Here is a 20,843-nt window from a genome sequence, read left to right on the forward strand (position 1 = left end):
GAGATGACAGACCCATTTGTAAGTTTCCCCATAAGATAAGTTATATCTAAATCACAGAATTCTCAAATTGCAGAGTGAGCCCAGTCTCATAAGACTGCAATTTAGGAGATTCTACTGCAATTGTAAGAAAGAAGGGATTAACCAAAGTTATATCTAAACCCTCCAGTTACAAAGTTATCTCCCAAGCTGCATGTAATTATCTGGAGGTAGCAAGAATAAAAATACAAATTACATTATTAGAGTGATGGGGTCCAAAGCCACAAGAAGATAAAAAGCCATCATATAATAATAATGACTTGCTGTATACCTTTCTAAGAAACAACCCCTCACCAAGCTGGTATTTATAATGGCACAGGCTCATTTGAATCATCAATCCAGTGGACAGTAAGCTTACACTGCCTTTCTGCATGCAACCACTCTCTTTCAGGGGGATGGGAAAATAGTTGAGGGATGTGTATAACCAGGCAGTTGAACCACCTAGTGATTATATGTCAATCCCTTGAAAATCCTATCACATGAAACACCAACTCCTCTCCAGCACCACCTACCAAGTTTGATTGAAGACCGCACAAGCTGTGGGTGTCATGAAGGTGAGGATGGCTCCACACGCAAGGACCTGGAATGGAGCATTGAGGCGCGGGTTGGAGCGAAGCCACCGCTGCTTCTCCAAACGCTCCATCACTACTGGCAACAGTGTCATACCTGGTGCCGCCATCAGGATTCGTGAGAACACCACCTGTGAAATACCCTTCACTGCCGCAACCTGCAAAATAGTCATATCCTCTTTACAGGTACAGGATGTATTATAAACTATCAAAATTATGTAACTACAACTGCTGCTACAAACTGAAGGGAAACTAGTAAATAAGCTTCACAGATAACAATGAAACTTTATTAGGCAATTTTTCTTAAATTTGCTGAGTATTTTCTAGCAAAAATCAATGCAAAAATGACAACTTATAGCGAGGACTTTGCTACTGTATCTATCTAGATGACACCCAAGTCTTTGCTACTCCTTCAAGAATATAAGGGCTCAGGATCAGGCTACTTACTCAAGATATTTAAAGTAAGAGTAACCAACTGCCTGTCCCTCCACTGCATTATAATCACGAAACCCCAACTATACCAGTACCTCTTGGATGTAAACCATCATGGGCCACATATGGCTGGAGCAGCTTAAACTACTGGACCACCAGGTATATGTTTCAAACTGCCACAAATTATTGCCACACCTCTTTCTCATTCATATAAATGACCTCCTATCTAACAGTCACAACCCAATACACTCTTATGCTGATGACTTAACCCTTCATGATTCTTTCACATTGAGTATCTCCTTTACACAATTTGATATTATAAATTCCCAAATAAACACAGCAATTTCTCTGAACCAGGACCTTTCTAAAATTAATCAATGGGGACAAACAAATCTGGTCTCCTAAATACATTAATTTCTCCAACAGAAAGAATCCCTCTGACTCTCACATAATTTTAAATGTTGTCAATATTCCCATATCCACTACAACTGATGTCCTAGGTGTTACTCTAAACCCCAACCTAAGCTGGACAGCTTATGTTAAATCCCTTGTTAAAAATGCTTCCAAAACACTGGGACTTATGTACAGAGTTTGAGTTCTTCACTGACGAGCAGATGGCCACAATATACAAAAGTCACGTGCGTTCTCAGTTCGAATACTGTTCACCACTGTGGAGTGGATGTGGAGCAGTTGCTTTGAGGCAGCTGAACAAAATTCAAAATAAAGCCATTAGATTAATCAATAATCCTGCCATTACGCAGGACCTTCCTTCATTATCAATACATATAGATGTTGCTTCTTTAGCATTATTTTATCGATATTTTTACCGTAAGTGCTCTGATGGACTGGCTTCAATTGTGCCTCCCCTTCACATTTTCTCCTGAAATAATCGGGCACCTGGGAGCGCCCATGAACTCACACTCTTTACCCTGCAATGCAGAACCTCTGCTTATCAAAATTCATTTATCCCCATAACTACTACTCTCTGGAATTCACTTTCCGGGAGTTGTTTCCCACAAACATTTAATCCACTTCAATATAAAACCAGTTGTTATAAAAATTTTATGAATGGAGGATGCCTTTAGGCACATGGACTTATTTTTTTTCTTCTTTTGTTTTCCTTCCTCCATTCATTATCTATTAAAAAAAAAAAAAATCAGAAATTCTACATACAGTACTCACCCTAGAATTAACCAATTCATTACCATCCTCATCAGAGACTGGGATGCCATATATTATTTCATTTTGGCGCATCAGTGGAATATTGATGCAGTTAGCCGCAGCCACAGCAGCAAATGGAACATACCTCTGGAAAAGACCAATTCACAAATTAATTATATCTCTTCCTTCAGCTAACTCTTCCCTAACCCTGTATCTAGAAGCATCGTTTAGGGTCATTTTACAAGTAACCCTCTCGCGCACCATTAATTTTCTATAAGTTTGTGGGACATGATCAGAGAAAATGCCGTGATGGCAGCCTGGACCTGGGCATAAAGGAAAACATTCCTGTGGATTCTATTTGCCCCAGAAATTGGCTATACTGGTATAAACTGTATACCATCATCTTCACTGATGTTTATACTATATGATAAGCTAATAAAAACGCATAAAACTGATGAGTAAAAGTACTGTGTAGTGAAGGTTCTGGAATCCAGTGATAATAATGCTGTTCCACAGCAAAAATAACTTCCCAACACCCTAAGGCAGTACTTTACCTGCACCATGCAAGCACATGTCTATGGGCAGAATTTCACGAGTTTTCACATGGTGCCTTTGGAATTTTGATTAGACCAATAGTTTTTGAGTAAATCACCAAAAATTGGGTGCGTGCAGCCTTCCCCCACAATGAAAGCCGAGAGAAAGCAGAATATTTGAGATTGGTGACCTTGAAAAAGACACCCTCCTCTATGACGCACCAAAAAACTTAATTTTTGGTGAATATTTTTGTCCAAAATTGTCTAATTGGCATCCCTTCAGACCAACACTGATAATGATGCAAAGTGCATCATTTGTTACTTTTCAGCCTAACACCATTTTGACTCATTTTGCATCAACGTGTGTGAAAAGGTTAACTAGATGTTACAGGATGCCCTCAAAGTAATTAGTCTATTCTGCCACAAACATCATAATCTCAAACTCAAGCTGGACTCCCAGACATAAATTAGCCAAACCTGCCTTTTAAACCTCTGTCTATCTATCTATACAAAGTTTCTGGATAGCTGCAATCAAAGTTTTCCCCCAGTAGGAGATTGTGAAAGCACCTAGCAAAGTGCAGCTTTAACTGTCTAAGAACTGCCATTCACGGACATATTAGCAATGATGGGACGACTTTAACATACTGTAGTCACTACGGTCAACACAGTCACTACAGTAAACCAGTGAAACAAGTACAGTACTGCAACTCTACTGTACTAGTAGGATTAAAAATGAAGCGATCATTGAAGTTTAAAAAAATTTCAGCAGGGTGTGGAACTCTCCATGTGTCATGATCTTCCTTAGCCCTTTAGCCCTGAAGTCACCATAATGGACTTAACTCCACATTTTTCCTCAGTCTGTCCCTGGGCAGTCTTTCTTCCATACTGGAGTCAGATTTGGAAAATGAACTTAAAAAACATACTTTAGAAATGACAGTGAGTGAGACGAGCTAGATATATAAAATGGGCAGAGAGAAAATCAGCAAAGCAAAAGAAGAGAAGGACTTGGGAGTGACCATACAGGGTGACCTACCACAGAAATGTATATAAACAGGGTAACTGGAGGGATGAATGGACTCGTGATGAACATAAGAGTGGCTTTAAATTACAGTAAGCCCTTGATATACCAAACCCTCTCTTACTGAATTTCGGTTTTAACGATCACCTTGAGCTGACCGAACGTTATGTTCATTTAACAAATTTTCTTCAGTGGCGCCTGGTGGTTTAGTGAGCATTTAAGGCACTACAATTGGACTGAGCCGGTGCAGGTTTATATCCAAGGGGTGGTTGGGGTTTATTGCTCACATAATGCCACTCAAGGACGAGTGAGGCTGGTCACTCTCATCTTAAATGTCAGGACCAACTTGCCTAGCCCCAGGCTCCTACGCTCCTCATGGAGGCAATGATGGATGGATGGAATAGAATGGACACGCGTGAAACGCTGACCAGTGCGACATGACAAATGAACATAGGTTTATTCAAGGCCTACTTGCAGTCTTTATTTGCAGTGCAAATACTTTCTGAAAGGTAAGAATAAACGCATAAGTTAGTAGGAGTAGACTGTCTCACCAGTCGAGCAGGGCAGTACTCCCAAGGTGGACGGAAAGCTGATGACAGGGAGAGCTGGAGCTCCAGTTTCATCAGCCCTCGGGACTAGTTCCTGACCATCCCCCTTTGCTGAACTTTTTCAGTGTTTCAGTAACATAGAGAGTAGGCCAGCATGCTCTCTAACACATGTTTCTCTAACTATCAACACCAAACTACATGTACAGTACATACTACATGTCTTTTTCCAAAATTCAAAAACAAAAAAATGGCTTCACAACATATAGCCTCGGAGTCCCCACGGGGAGGGGGACCATAAACACCTCCACCTTCCGCCCCTCTCCTGGTGACAACTTGAGCTGCCTGGAGCCACTGTCTAACTCACTTCTTCTTCATTTCTGCACCATTCGTGGCCTTTCCTCTAACTTTCAGTCTGTTGTGCACCACCTCTCCTCCTCTAAACCTCCCCTTCCTTTCCTAACTGAGACTTAGCTCTCTGAGGCAAAGGTGGCTGTTGTGTACATATATGCAATGACTTACCTTGCTCTCATGTTCCTGAACTCGATTCTTCTGAATTCTCTAAACTCTGGCTTCGGTTTTCCTGTCATTTTCTGATTAAAAATATCTGCGTTGTTTACTTATCCCCTAATTCTACTGACAATCAACAATTCTTCAACTATCTTACTTCTAAGATGGAACACATTCTATCCACTTCTCCTTTCTCTGAAATCTCCATTCTAGGTGATTTCAATGTTCACCACCACCGTTGGGTCTCCTCTCCTTTCACTGATCCACCTGGTGAACAAACCTACTTCTTTTCTATCCTCAATGACCTAAAGCAGCTTGTCCAGCACCCTATTCGTATCCCTGACCGCCTTGGAGAGAGCTCCAACATACTTGACCTCTTCCTTACAACTAATCCTTCTGCTTACATTGTTAATCTTTTCTCACCGTTGGGCTCCTCCAATCACAACCTTATTATCTTAACCTGTCCTATTGCTCCGGTCTGGCCTGTGGACCCTCCGAAGAAACATTATCTGTGGCACTTTGGAGCTGTGGATTGGGAGGCCCTCAGGCAGTACTTCTTTGATTTTCCCTGAAATGATTATTGCTTCCATGGCCGGGAGTCATCTGAGTGTGCCTTGTGCATTACAAAGGTTATTCTCTCGGGCATGGACGCATGCATTCCTTTCTCATATCCTTTGACTAATGCAAGAAAGCCTTGGTTTAATCATGAAAAATTCTAATGCTATCCACAACAAGGAGAGGGCCTATAAAAGGTACCAGGGCCAACCCACCTCTAAATCACATCTTTTTTATGTTTCTGCCCAGAATCGTGCTAAGTCTGTTCTTCGCTCTGCTAAAAATAATTTCATCTGTAATAAATGCTCTCAACTTTCCAACTCAAACTCTTCCTGCTCCTTCTGGCACCTTTCTAACAACTTTACCTCATCATCCTTACCTTCTCTTTTCTACTCTGATGGTTCTATAGCTATTTCTTCTACTAATAAAGCAGATCTCTTTGCTCAGACTTTCTCCTCCAATTCCACCTTATACGATTCCGGTGCTGTTCCTCCATCACTTCCCCTCTCTGACTTCCTCATACCCGACATTAGAATTTCTTCAGCTGATGTATTTTCTGCCATCACAGGCCTCAATATTATCAAGGCATATGGGCCTGATGGACTCCCTCCTGTTGTCCTCAAGAACTGTGCTTCTGTGCTTACACCCTGCCAAGGTAGGCTCTTTCGCATTTGTCTATCAACTTGCACCTTTCCTTCTTGCTGGAAGTTTGCTCTCATTCAGCCAGTCCCAAAGAAGGGTGACCATTCCCAACCCTCTAACTATCATCCAATTGCTTTAACATCCTGTATCTCAAAAGTTTTGAGTCAATTCTTAATAGAAAAATTTTAAAGCATCTTTCCTATCACAACCTTCTTTCTGATCATCAGTATGGGTTCTGTCAGAGATGCTCCACTGGCGATCTTCTCACCTACCTTTCAGACTCCTGGTCATCCTCCTTTTGGGACTTTGGCAAAAGCTTTGCCACTGCACTTGACATCTCGAAGGCTTTCAATCGAGTCTGACATAAATCTTTAATTTCCAACCTGCCCTCCTATGGTTTCTATCCTTCTATCTGTGCCTTCATCTATAGCTTCCTTTCTGGTCGTTCTATAGCCGCTGTTGTAGACGACCATCATTCTTCTCCTAAATTTATCGACAGTAGTGTTCCTCAGGGCTCTGTCCTATCACCAACTCTCTTCCTTTTATTCATCAATGACCTTCTAAGCTGTACATCTAACCCTATCCAATCGTATGCTGATGACTCCACCCTTCACCTTTCCATTCGGTTCCAGCAACATCCATCTCAGCAGTTACTTCAACAAACAAGAGATGAGGCCATGGCACACCTAATGTCTGACTTGGCTTGTATCTCTGACTGGGGTAAAAATAATCTTGTTGTTTTTAATGCATCAAAGACTCAGTTCTTACACTTATCAACCGAACAAAATCTTCCACAGGTGTACCCACTAATGTTTAGTAATATTCAGCTTAATCCTACATCATCCTTGAACTTGCTTGGGGTTTCATTCACTCGGGACTTATCTTGGAAAGATCGTATTACATCTCTTGTAAAATCTGCTTCCAAGAGGTTAGGTGTGCTAAGCCAACTCCATTCCTTCTTTACCCCTGCCCAGTTGTTGACTCTATACACGGGTTTTAACTGCCCCTGTGTAGAGTACAACTCTCATGTGAAGGGAGGCTCCCCACATACAGCTATTCTCAATAGGGTGGAATCAAAGGCTTTTCGTCTTATTAACTCTCCTCCTCTTACTGGCTCCCTTCAACCTCTGTCTCTTCACCACAATGTTGCATCTTTAACACTTTTCTATTGCTACTTCAACGGTCACTGCTCCTCTGAACTGTCTCCTTGTATTCCTCCACCTCTACGACGGGCGCGCAGCACCCGTTTGGCAGCAAACTCTCACCCCCTTTCTGTCCAACTCTCTAATGCAAAAGTTAACCATTACTCCCAGTCCTTCATTTATGTAACAGGTCAGCTCTGGAACTGTCTCCCTCTGTCTGTATTCCCTGCTAGCTATGATCTCTAGTCTTTCAAATGCAGTGTGTCCAGGCATCTCGAAATGACTGGATCTTGAATTTGGCTCTCTCTTTATTTTGTTTTTCTCGAACAATTATTGCAGGCTCATGGCCTTTGGTTCCTTCTTCCTAACAAAAAAAAAAAAAAAAAAAAAATGGACATTTACTGAGAACGAGCCATGTAGACCTAGCTGTAAGTTACTGTGTATGAGTGTATGGCTGAACGACGTTCTATATCCGGTATTTAATTATCTTTGTTCGGTAAAAACCAAGACGCCTAGGAAATTACCAAACAGCATGATATCTGGCTTTAATAAACTACTGTACTGGCTTAACATCAAAGGTGTGGTATCAATTACAGACATACCTCAACTTATGAGCATTCAAGATCTGAGCATTTCAAAGATGCAAACACGAAAAAAATAACAAACATTTCACAGGTACGAACGTAACCACAAAAAACTAATTTAGCTTGTAGTGGTCTGTTGCGACTGCTTTTGAATGTGGCGGGTAACAGTAGTTATGAGGCGGGTTGCTAGGCGGCAGTGTGGGAGCTACAGGGCTAACCCATCATCTTTTGTTTTTGTTTTGTTCACCTGGAGGAGAGAGGATCGCTGCTCAGTGCTTTTAGCACTTTCACTCCATTTAATATGGCTGATAAATGCATGCGCTTTGGTAGTGGTGCTTCTAGCTCATCTAGAAAGCAACGTGCCATCTCTATTGAACAAAAACTCGAAATAATAAGGCATATTGAACGAGGTAAAAGAATTAGTGCAGTGGCGGATTTATTTGGGATGAACAGATCAACTGTGGGACTACTATTAAGGATAAGGAGTGTATTCTTAAGCATGTGATGGGTTCTGTGTTCATGGAGTCCACCATCATTGCCAAAAAACGTGGGCTTATTATGGAGGAGATGGAGAAACTTCTGAGCGTGTGGATAGACAACTAGATTCACCAGAGCATCCCTATCAGCACAGGGCTGATACAGGAGAAGGCCACTAAGCTGTTCCAAGACCTATATCCTGAGGAAAAGGATGTAGAGTTTAATGCAAGTCTTGGATGGTTTTACCGCTTTAAATTATGGGCTAACCTCCATAAGATGAAGATAAACGGTGAGGCAGCCAGCGCAGACGCAGTAGCAGCGAAGGAGTTCCAATCTACATTGGCAGAGATGATTGAGAAGATGATTGAGAACAGTATGCCAGGATTTAAAGTCTCTAAGGACAGGCTAACTCTCCTGCTGGGTGGCAATGCTTCAGGTGACTACAAACTGAAGCCTCTCCTCATGTATTACTCAGCCAACCTCCATGCCCTGAAGAACATCCCTAAGGCATCCCTCCCAGTGATATGGATGGTGAACAACATGGCACGGATTACTCTTGCCCTTTCTGAGGTCTGGTTCTTCAACCACTTTGTGCCACAAGTGAAGAAATACAGTAATCCTTCCACTATCCGACGTAATAGAGCCAAAGGCATGTCTGGAATGTGATCCCGTCTGGATAGTGGTCCCCAGCCTCCTGGACTTGTACTTATGGACCCTAACCCAGCCTAACTTTGAAAGCCACCTAAATAACTCCCTACTGGACATGCATAGCAGCTATTTAAACCTATTTAAGACCCTATTCACACCAATAATGGACATAAAGGATGAAATAAATGAAAAGAAACTAGAGAATCAGGAATTAGAAGTGGTTACGGAAAACAGCAGTGTACAGGTACTTACAGCACGTCTGTGGTCGCCTTCTCTAAGGCTTTGGCAGTGGCGAAAATGCTCTTGAAGCACGTACAGTAATCCAGTGTTGTGCTGCACTTACAGTAATTCTTTGCACTGTGAGTTATAATTGTTTAACACTGAACATTCTGCTCTTAATTGCACCACGCCAGTTTCAACCGTCAGTTTGCACTCCACAGTTAATCCTTTGCACTCTAAATTCTAATGTCTTAATACTGCACAACACTGTAAATTCCTGTGTGGTCTAGTGACGAGGTATTGCAGTTTATTCACTGTTTATTCACAAAAATGAGCACGTGCAGCATCCACTGCGATGAGCATTCACTCGTGATGACAGTTAGGGGGTAACTGGTGGTGAGGGAGGTGCAGGGTTGCCACATCGAAACTCGGCCACGTTACCAAACTCCTCAATATTCATTACCAAATTTAACTTTTCATTACCAAATTTATAAAGCAAGCATTTATTTTTCACTAATTATATATATACAAGTGGAATATTAATCACTCTCCTTATAATTAACGGCATGTTGATCATTTCCACACTAAGTAGGCTAGCAGATTAATCAGAAAGAGCAGACAATCCACCATCTCCATCCTGTGTATCCTCATACATGTGAAAAATCCATCTGGTAATGCATTATTCTGATTCATTACCAAACAAATTTTTCATTACCAAACTGGCCCACATTTGGTAACAAAAAGTACCAAATGGTAACCCTGACAGGGGAGGGAGGAGGAAGGAAAGGGTGAAGGGGCTGTGGTATAAACAGCTGTTCGGCGCCGCGCGGCAATTTCAAATTACAGGTGGGAAAAAATTCAGATTTTGGGCGGATTTTTTCTTTTTTTTTGGCCATTTTGGGGTTCCGAAGGTCCAGGCCCACAATGTCCGGTAAGTGGGGTGTCCAGAAAGTGGGCGTCCGGATAGTACAAGGATTACTGTACTGCAAGAAGGAGAACATTCCCTTCAAAATTCTCCTTGTCCTTGATAATGCCCCTGAACACATTCCCAACCTTAATGATTATCACCCCAACATTAAGGTTGTGTACCTGCCACCAAACACAACCTCACTTCTCCAACCCATGGATCAGGGAGTTATTGCCACCTTCAAGAGGTATTACCTCTGCCGTACATTGAGACAGGTAGTTGCAGCTACTGAAGCTGGGGAAAACAAGACTTTGCATGATTTTGGGAAGGATTATAACATCTACAAGGCCATCCAAAACATTGTTGCTTCCTGGCGTGAGGTGAAACAGACTAACATGAATGGTGTGTGGAAGCACCTTTGCCCCCAATTTGTGCAAGACTTCAGAGACTTCACAGACCCTGACATTGTTGCTAACATGGTGACGCTGAGTAAGGAACTAAGTATGGATCTGGAGGAAGAGGACTTTGATGAGTTACTGGAGGCTCATAAGAAGGAACTGACCAATAAGGAGTTAAAGGAGTTAGACTTACAGCGGAAGGAGGAAGGGACTGAGCCAGGACTTCAGAGCAAGAAAATGACTATCAAGGGATTAACAGGTGCCTTTGGAATGATAGAGAAAGGGCTTGAGTCCTTTGAAGAACAGGATCCAAACGCCTACCGGTTTGGCAGAGTCTATGCTGCTGTGCATGATGCCCTGGCCTGTTGTCATCTCATCTTTGACGAGAAAAAGAACGCTTCCCAGTCGTCAATCACGAGGTTTTTCTCAAGGGTGGAAATGAAATTAGACAAACCACAGCCTTCACCCACCTATGCTGAGCCTTCAACCTCCTATGCTGAGCCTTCAACCTCCTATGCTGAGCCTTCAACCTCCTATGCTAAGCCTTCAACTTCCTTTGCTGAGCCTTCAGCCACATCCGTTCAGCCTGCTTCTCCTGAAAATCTCAACTTGCCCACTGCTCTCTCCTCACCCACATCTTCCAACTAACTCCACTCCTTCACCTGTCTCCTCTCACTTCCTGCAAGTCCTGCTATGTCTGCCCTCAGGTGAGCTACAATAATATTTATAAAATAACTGTTATCGCTTATGTCCAATGTATATTTACAACTAACGAAACAAAATGAAATGCATACCACATCCACATCTTTGCAGGTGGCAAACATTCCATTATCTTTCGTCAGTTGTAAATACAGCAGACATCAGACAATAGCAGGAACTGAGTTGTGTCTAATGCTGTACGTTTTTCTTGTGTATTTCTTGTGTTAATTTATGCAGTAATCCCTTTATTATCCGGACACCCCACTACCCGGACATTTTGGGCCTGGGCCTTCGGAACCCCAAGATCGCCAAAAAACAAAAAAAAATTAAGAAATAAAAAAAATAAAAATTTTTCCCACCCGTAATTTGAACCTGGTGCTCGGTGCCAAACAGCTGTGTTTACGCACGACCACCAGCCCCCTGCTGTTTCTCCCCTCCCCAGTTACCGCCTAACTACCATCGTGAGTAGACGCTCATCGCAATGAATGCCGCACGTACTCTTTTTTGTGAATAAACAGTGAATAAACTGCAATACTTCACCACAAGATCATATGGGAATTTACAGTGTTGTGCAGCATTAAGAAATTAGAATTTAGAGTGCAAAGGATTAAATGTGGAGTGGAAACTGGCGGTTGAAACTGCCATGGTGCAATTAAGAACAGAATATGCAGTGCTAAACAATTATAACTCACAGTGCAAAGACGTAAGTGCAGCACAACACTGGATTACTGTACATGCTTCAAGGGCATTTTCACCACTGCCAGAGCCTTAGAGAAGGTGGCCACGGATGTGCTGTAAGTACCCTGTATATTGCTAAGTACTGTATTTTCCATACTCACTTCTAATTCCTCATTCTCTGGTTCTTTTTCATTTATTTCATGCATTATGTCTCTTATTTGTGTGAACAGGGTCTTAAATGGGTGCTATGCATGTCCGGTAGGGAGTTATTTAGGTGGCTTTCAAAGTTAGGCTGGATTAGGGTCCACAAGTACCAGCCCAGGAGGCAGGGTCCCAGTATCCGGACAAACCCACTTCCCAGACATGCCTTTAACTACAGTATATTACATCGGATATTGGGAAGATTACAGTATTTCATAATATAATATAAACTGCTTAAGAACATTTAAAACCCTACCGACAGATCAGTGAAAAGTATAGTGTTTTTTATGTTGTACGTGCAGTATTGTAAGGGATTTTCATTTTGCAAACAAAATAAACTTGCGAATGGCCTCTTTGAACCAATTATGTTTGTAAGTTGAGGTATGCCTGTAGTATATCAAGGGTGTACTGTATATGGATAAGGAAATGCTGAGAGAGTTGATAATGTTTATGATAAGGCTTAGATCAGGATATGCAGCAGTGATATGGTTGCTACATCTGAAAAAAACACATTAAGAAACTAGAAATTATTCAAAAATTATTATGAGGATGGTGCCCAGGTTCAGTGTTACACTATGAGGAGAGATGGAAGATGATAAAGTTACCAACCTCAAAAGAGAAGAGGAAGAGGATTTTTTATTATGATGTCAAAGGTATAAGAAGACTGGACCATGTACATGAAGTGGATTTTCTTGTGATGGATGATGAAAGACTAAGAGGACATGGACTTAAATTGAGAAAAATCAGTGCCTTAAAGATTTTACATATATATATATATATATATATATATATATATATATATATATATATATATATATATATATACATATATATATATATATATATATATATATATATATATATAATATATATATATATATATATATATATATATATATATATATATATATATATATATATATATATATATATATATACATATATCTATATCTATCTATATATATATACTGGTATTTAAACATATATATATACATATACAGTAATCCCTCCAATATCCGATGTAATAGAGCCATAGGCTGGTCAAGATATTGGTACTGTCCGGATATTGGGCCCAAGCTTATGGACTTGTACTTATGGACCCTAACTCAGCGAAACACCTATACAACTCCCTCTGGACATGCGTTGCACCTATTTAAGACCCAAATTACACAAATAAGGGGCATAAAAGACTGAAATAAATGAAAAAGAACCATAAAATGAGGTTTTAGAGGTGAGTTTATACAATATTAAACATTCTGGGTACTTACAAGTCCCTGGCTCCTGAACTGGTTTGAACTGCCAGTTTGCAGTCCACAGTTAATCCTCTGCACTCTAAATTCTAATTTCTTAACACTGCACAACACTGTAAATTCCTGTGTGTTCTAGTGGCGAGGTATTGCAGTTTATTCACTGTTTATTCACAAAAAACAAGCACCTGTGGCTTGCACTGCTATGAGCAACTGCTCTCAATTGAAGTTAGACTGTGACCGTTGATGATGGCGGGGTAACAGAGTTGCCAGATCGCAACGGCCACATTACCAATCTCCTAAACTTTCATTACCAAATTTAACTTTTCATTACCAAATTCGTAAAGCTAGCATTTATTCTTCACTAATTATATATACAAGTGAAAATACATGTAATCACTCTCCTTATAATTAACACCATGTTGATTATTTTCACGCTATGTAGGGTAGCAGATTAATCAGAGAGAGCAAACAATCCACCATCTCCATCCTGTGTATCCTCATACATGTGAAAAATCCATTTGGTAATACATTATTCTGATTCATTACCAAACGAATTTTTCATTACCAAATTGGCCCACACTTGGTAATGAAAAATACCAAATGGCAACCCTGAGGGGGGAGGGGGGAGGAAGGAAGGGGTGAAGGGACCATGGTGTAACAGCTGTTCAGTGCCAGGTGGCAATTTCAAACTACGGGTGGGAAAAAAGTCAGATTTTTTTCAAATTTTTTGCGGTTCTAGGCCCATTTTGGGAATACTGGATCCCAGGACGATTATGTCCGGTTAGTGGGGATGTTCGGATATTGGGTGTTCGGATATTAGAGGGATTACTTATATACAAACATACATACATATATATATATATATATATATATATATATATATATATATATATATATACAGTGGGGCACCAATTTTCGCGCCTAATTGGGTCCAAAAATAATGCGCGAAAGTGGAATTAGCGAAAGTTGGGGCATTGTCTTTATGGCAAAAAGGCTAATTGGTTCCCGGTTATCCTAAAGTAACATCAGATTTTCATTTTCACTTGCAATACAGTACATCAAATCACTATTGTACATTGCATTGTGAGATACAAACAATACAAACTGTACAGTACACATTATATGAGGAGAAACATACCACAGAGACCAGGTTGAGGTGTTTAATGGATGTTGGGGGTAAGTATCCGAGGTGTGTGGTGGGCTTATTTAGCCACGCCAGACGTATTGGCGCCACCTGTTGCTGCCTCGCTACCACCATGCTTTTTCCTCATACTACGCACTGTCGATTCTGGGATGTTAAATATACGGCAGATTTCACTGTTTTTTGTGCCCTTGTCAATGTGCTCAACTATCTTCCTTTTCATTTCATTATTATACTGCCGTTTCTTCACTCCAACACGATACTCTCTTTTAGCCTTGGCCTTTCCTCCCGACTCTGAATGTCTATCTATCTATCTATCTATTGCCAGACGCCTCAATCCCGTTTGGGGTGGCCACAAACAAATCGCCTCCAAGTCGCCCTGTCCCCCGCCATTTCACTGCCCTGCTCCCAACTCACACCCCCCTCTCTCATATACCTCTCCACCCCATCCCTCCATCTCATCCTCGGTCTCCCCCTCCCTCTTCCACCCTCCACCTCACTCACATACACTCTCTTCGTCAATCTTTCACCCTCCATCCTCTCCACATGGCCAAACCACCTCAGTGTGTTCCTCACAACGCTTCCTATCACATCCACATCCACACCACAACGCTCCTTTATATCCTCATTCGTCAGCCTGTCTCTCCACGTGACTCCACAGGCTCCTCTTAAATAACTCATTTCCACTGCTCTCACTCTTGACTTGTGTCCTTCCAACAATGTCCAAGCTTCACTTCCGTACGTTAGAGTTGGTATCACAATACTGTCATGTAGTAACTTTTTTACTTCCATGCTCACTTACCTGTTTCTTATCACTGCTTTTAAGGAACCAGCAACCTTTCTTCCCTGCTGTACCCTTTCAAGCACTTCATCCTCCAAACCTCCATCCTTACTCATCACACTACCCAAATACTTAAACGTACTCACATTTTCCAATTCCTCACCATCCAACCTCGCTGTACATTCACTGACTTCACCTCTCTCAAAGACCATCACTTTACTCTTCCCTACATTCACCTTTAGGTTCCGTTTCTTACACACTCTCTCAAACTCATCCACCAAGCCTTGCAGCTCCCCTTCGTCTTCACTCAACAACACAGTATCATCTGCAAACAACAGTACAGGGAGTTTCCAAACACTATCCTCTCTCACCAGGGCCACTCCAACACCCACTACCCTACCTTGTACCTCTTTTATTACCCCATCCATGTACAGATTAAACAACCATGGAGACATGACACATCCCTGTTTCAAACCAACTTTCACAGAGAAAAATTCACTTAGTTCACCATCCACACGCACTGCAGCCTTCGCACCATCGTACATACTCTTCACAGCATTCAACAACTTCCCATCTACTCCATATATTCTTAACACTTTCCACAATCCTTGTCTATCCACCCTGTCATATGCTTTCTCCAAATCCATGAAAGCCGCATACAACTTCTTTCCCTTCTCTAGAAACTTTTCCACTAAAGATCTAAGAATGAATATCTGATCTACACAACCTCTTCCCTTCCTAAAGCCTCCCTGTTCTTCTCCAACTAATTTCTCTGTTCTTTCTCTAACTCTGTCTATAAGTAACCTACCATACACTTTTCCTATTATACTAAGAAGACAAATGCCCCTATGATTACCACACACTTCTTTTTCCCCTTTTCCTTTGTACAAGGGAATAATTATACCTGACTTCCAATCCTCCGGGACTCTACCTTCCTCCCAGGCCAATCTGCACATCTTCCACATCCATTCTACTACTATCTCTCCCCCATGCTTCAGCATTTCACCACACACTCCATCAATTCCTGGGGCTTTCCCCGATTTAACTTTCTTCATTGCTTCCACAACTTCCATCCTACTGATTTCTTCCTGTCTTTTCACCTCCCTCCTTCTCCCAGCCATTCCCCAGCCACTTATACTAGCATTACTTCCATCCTCCACGTTCAACAATTCCTTAAAGTGTTCTCTCCATCTGCTCACTTTTTCTCCCTTCTCCACTAGTAATCTACCATTTTTATCTTTCACTCCCCTGCTAACTTCACTTCCACCCTGTCTTACTCTTTTCACTTCTCTCCAGAACATTTTCTTACAGTCCCTCCACTTTACACTCAAATTCCTTCCAAATTCCTCATCCACTCTCTTCTTACTCTCTCTTACTAATCTTTTCACCTCTCTCTTCCTTTCCACATATAACTCTCTCTTCCGCCTCTCAACTTCTTCCACGCCCCTATTTCTCATCCATTCATTGTATGCTTTCTTCTTTTGTGCCACAGCCTGTTTCACCTCTTCAGTCCACCACGCTGTTCCTTGCACCCCCCTCCGTCTTCTCTTCCTTCCACACACCACATCACATGCTGCACATATTTCTTCTGTAAATATCTTACACACACCTTCCACGTCTCCCATCTGCTCCAATTCATATTTGCCCAATCGTTCCTCCACTTCTCTCTTATACTCTGCCTTTTTCTCATCCTCCTGTAACCTTTCCACTCTCCTTGCAACTACTCCTTCCTCTCGTCTTTCCCTTCTTCTATTCCTCCATCTTACTTGCAACCTAATTCTGGCCACCACGAAGTAGTGGTCAGAAAGTCCACTCCCCCAACCTCTATACACTCTTGCATCCTTTACACATCTTCGCATCCTTTCATCCACACACACATAATCAATCATTGCCTTCCTTTCATTCAGTTCACCACCCACCCTTCTCATCACTCGCCATGTATACCTGTGGATCATTTTATGCCTGAAGAGGGTATTGGCTATTACCAACCCCCTCCCAGCACAAATGTCCACTAGCGCACTCCCATTCTCATCTATCTCAGCAGGCACACCCCACTCACCAACTATTCCATCCACCTTCACATTACCAACTTTACCATTCATATCACCAATCAAAAACACTCTCTCACTCCTTCCAAACTTTTCCATGCACACTTCCACATTTGTCCAGAACTCTTCTCTCACTCTTCTAGCACGATCTTGCGTTGGCGCATACACACACACAATCGCCCACATTTGTATTCCAACTTTCAACTTTACCCACACAATCCTTGACCCAACTGATCCATACTGTCTTATGCTCTTCTTCCATCTTTTACTCACAACTATACACACTCCTTCCTTTGCCCTCTCATTCTCATCTACTCCTGCACATATACCCCATCCATACTCCCATTCTCTCACACTTTCTCCTCTCCATTTTGTTTCAGTTATTCCACATACATCCACTTTCGCATCCTCAAGCACCTGGACAATCTCTCTCTCTTTCACCTCATCATTCGCTCCTCTTACATTCCATGTACACATTACCAAGTCCTTTGTCCGGTCCTGGGTCGTCAACGTTTGGTCAGTCCTTGTCCGAGGCTTCTTGTTTGTTTTTTTAGTTAGTTGTTTTCCGGGGAGGGGCACTAACCCTCCGCCAACCCTTTTAGTCGCCTTTTACGACAAGCAGGGATACTGGGGGAGTATTCTTGAAAACCCCCCTACCCCCAGGGGGGCCACTTTTTATCACCACCACTGCCTTCCGGCCCTCCCCCCACACCACCAGGCTCTCCCCCCCACACCACCAGGCCCTTTCCCCACACTACCAGGTATAGTAGAGGCCATTGAACCGTGAGAATCCAACACAATGGAGCTAGCACGCTCGTACACAATGGCGGGAATGGGTGGACAGAGTGTTGACATGATGTCATTCAAGATGGCGGTGGGTTGCGGGCGGGCGGTGCAGGAAATTCAAAATTCAAAATATTGTCCCAAACCCAAAATTTGTGCGCGAAAATCGATTTTTTTTCAAGCGAAAGTGGAAGTTAGGGAATATTTGGTGCATGCCGCGAAAGTGGATTCCGTGAATCCTGCTGTAGCGAAAGTTGGTGCAATACTGTATATATATATATATATATATATAAATACAGTATATCGATGTAGTGCTGCTCTCGGGTATCTGCCCTTTCCTCTCCAGCCTTCTTTCCTTCCATTCTCTTCTGTCTTTCTTTCTTTCATTCTTTCCTTGTCCTTCTGCCTACGGATGACTTTACACTCCCTCTTCTGTCTTTCTTTCCTTCATTCTTTCCTCTTCCTTCAGCCTGTGGGTGACTCTACACTGACTGACAAGCCAAATGGTTTCCTGTACACCAGGAAAGCATTTACTATGCTGGGTGGTAACCATATAACCAGATATTGGCGCCTGGTGGTTTTAGTGGGTAATTATTGCGCTCCAACTGGATTGAGCTGGGGAAGGTTTATATCCAAGGGGTGGTTGGGGTTGACTGCTCATGTAATACCACTCAGGGATGAGTGAGGCTGGTCACTCTCATCTTAAATGTCAGGACCAACTGCCTAGCCCGGGGGTCCTATGCTCCTGATGGGGCAATGTAAGACTGGATGATGATGGATGGATGGATATATACTGTATATATATATATATATATATATATATATATATACACACATATACTGTATATATATATATACAGTGGGCTCGCACAGTGCGCGAGAGATTGGGCGGTGCACGAGCTTGCACACTGGGAATTCGCTTACTAGGAATACATAATCTTATGGGAATAATTACATATGGGCGGTACCCCCTCATACCTGGACATTTTTCGGCCCTTAGAGACATAATAAAGGTCATATGTTTCAGACATTGTACTAAAGCTATACCTACAATAACAAAAATATGGGTAGTCACCTTAACAACAGTAGACAACAGGCCTGATGACCTTAAATAACAGGGGTTCCGAGGCATGGCAACACTTACAGCGCCGCACTCCCCACCGCACCAACACTTCCCTCCGCAGACTCCTCTTGAGCACCTTCCCCAGGAGCATCAAAGTCACTCACTTCAGCCATAAACCCTTCAAAGTCCAATGCTGACACTTCTGACATTGCATCCTCTTCATCCTCAACAGGATCAGGAGCAGACGATGTCGATGGTTCCGCTATTTCACCAACTTGAGCCCGCTGTGTGTAGCTTGTTATGAGCGTCTGTCTTCTCCTGTTTATTTCTTCCCTGTGACTGTCTGTGTAGAAATGGAAGAGTTTGTCGATACCAACCAGAAGTTCCTCTGTTCTTAGGTTCCTCACTTCCTGTTCCTTCACCTCTTCTTTGAGCTTATCCACGGCAGCAAGGATCTTGCTAATGTTTGACATACACAGCTCAGTCCTGCCTTCCATCAAGCTGGCGTCGGGCTCTGCGTCAGCCTCGTCCATCCGTTGCAACACTTCCTCAGGAGGCTGTTCCTCAGTAGCAGTGTGCACTTCTTGTATGTCCGCCAATGTAACGTCCTCGAAACCCGGTACAGCTTGTGCTGCTGTCAATGTTGCTGCCTCAGCATCAACCAGTGGTTGAATGGCCGTCTCCTGGGTGATGCATAGGTGAGGCACGAGCATTCGCCACGCATGATTCACCATTGCAGGTGTAATCTGGTGCCAGGCTTGAAGGAGAAATTCAACTGCGTCCTTCACCATAAAGTTACACCAAAATGCCTCAACAGTCATGGCATCTGTGGTAGGTCGGGATACAGGTGCTGGTGGAGATGGAAAGGGAGCAGATGCCTCATCGAGGTCTTCATCGTGATCTTCTTGTAGGGCATGAAGCTCCTCTTGTGTGTTGGTCTTCCTGCATAGGTAGTTGTACACTTGCTTATGGTAGAAATGCTTCACTGTGGCGATTAGTTCTTGATCGAGTGGCTGCACTAGTGATGTTGTGCGGGGCGGCAGAAACACAACACGACAATCCTTGTGAAGATCTTCCAGGTATGGAGAGTGACTTGGTGCGTTATCAAGCACAAGGAGCATCTTATATGGAATGCCCAGTTCCCGACACTTGGCTCTCGCATCAGGGACACACCACCTCGTTAACCAGTCTGCCATAATGTTCCCGGTCATCCAACCATGTACGAACTTGTACCAATACACGGCACTTGCATCCATGTTTGTGAGGTTTTTGTAGCACCTTGGATGTGATGCTGTGTGTACAACAACTGGCCTCATCTTGTGGTTCCCAGACAGGTTTACAGCGAACATTACCGTCATCTTACACTTCTGGAGCTTGCGACTAGGGGCTTGTTTCTGTCTTTTAGCAATGTAAGTTGATTTTGGCATGGCCTTGTAATATAAGGATGTTTCATCGATATTGTAGATCTGGTCCTTGGTGTACTGTCCCTCTTCAATAATCATTTTAAATATTACAGGATCGTCTCTTGCGGCCAGCTCATCGGCAGAGGCACGTTCACCAGACAATTTCAAGTAACAGAGTTCCTTGCGCTTGAGAAAACGGTCCAGCCATCCAACCGATGCCCTGAACGGTTTTTCCACTTTTAACCTTCGAGATGCAGCCTCGTAAAAGAGCTGGGCTTGGTTCCGAATAAATCTTCTATTGAGTGGAACACCTTCCTTTTGTTTCCGCATTATGAAGGTGGCAAGATAGCGCTCCATTAGTATCATAGAACGATTTCCCACCCGCGAACGGCCGTCTAGGTCAGAGGCACTGTACGTCTT

At 42.6% G+C, this 20,843-nt stretch overlaps 1 protein-coding gene across 1 annotated transcript in view; it reads right to left on the reverse strand.

The window, feature by feature from the left end:
- Sfxn2 (sideroflexin 2) overlaps positions 1–20,843 on the reverse strand; it is a 46,435-nt gene that overhangs the window by 20,414 nt on the left and 5,178 nt on the right. The window contains exons 4-5 of the mRNA XM_080275318.1: positions 2,220–2,345; positions 549–763 (exon numbers count right to left, since the gene is read on the reverse strand). Coding sequence (XP_080131444.1) covers positions 549–763; positions 2,220–2,345 — 341 coding nt within the window. The remainder of the gene's footprint in view (positions 1–548; positions 764–2,219; positions 2,346–20,843) is intronic.

The sequence above is a fragment of the Coenobita brevimanus genome, chromosome 61 (genome assembly GCF_032717465.1).
Source record: "Coenobita brevimanus isolate Jiangsu-jjx chromosome 61, ASM3271746v2, whole genome shotgun sequence".
Taxonomy (NCBI): domain Eukaryota; kingdom Metazoa; phylum Arthropoda; class Malacostraca; order Decapoda; family Coenobitidae; genus Coenobita; species Coenobita brevimanus.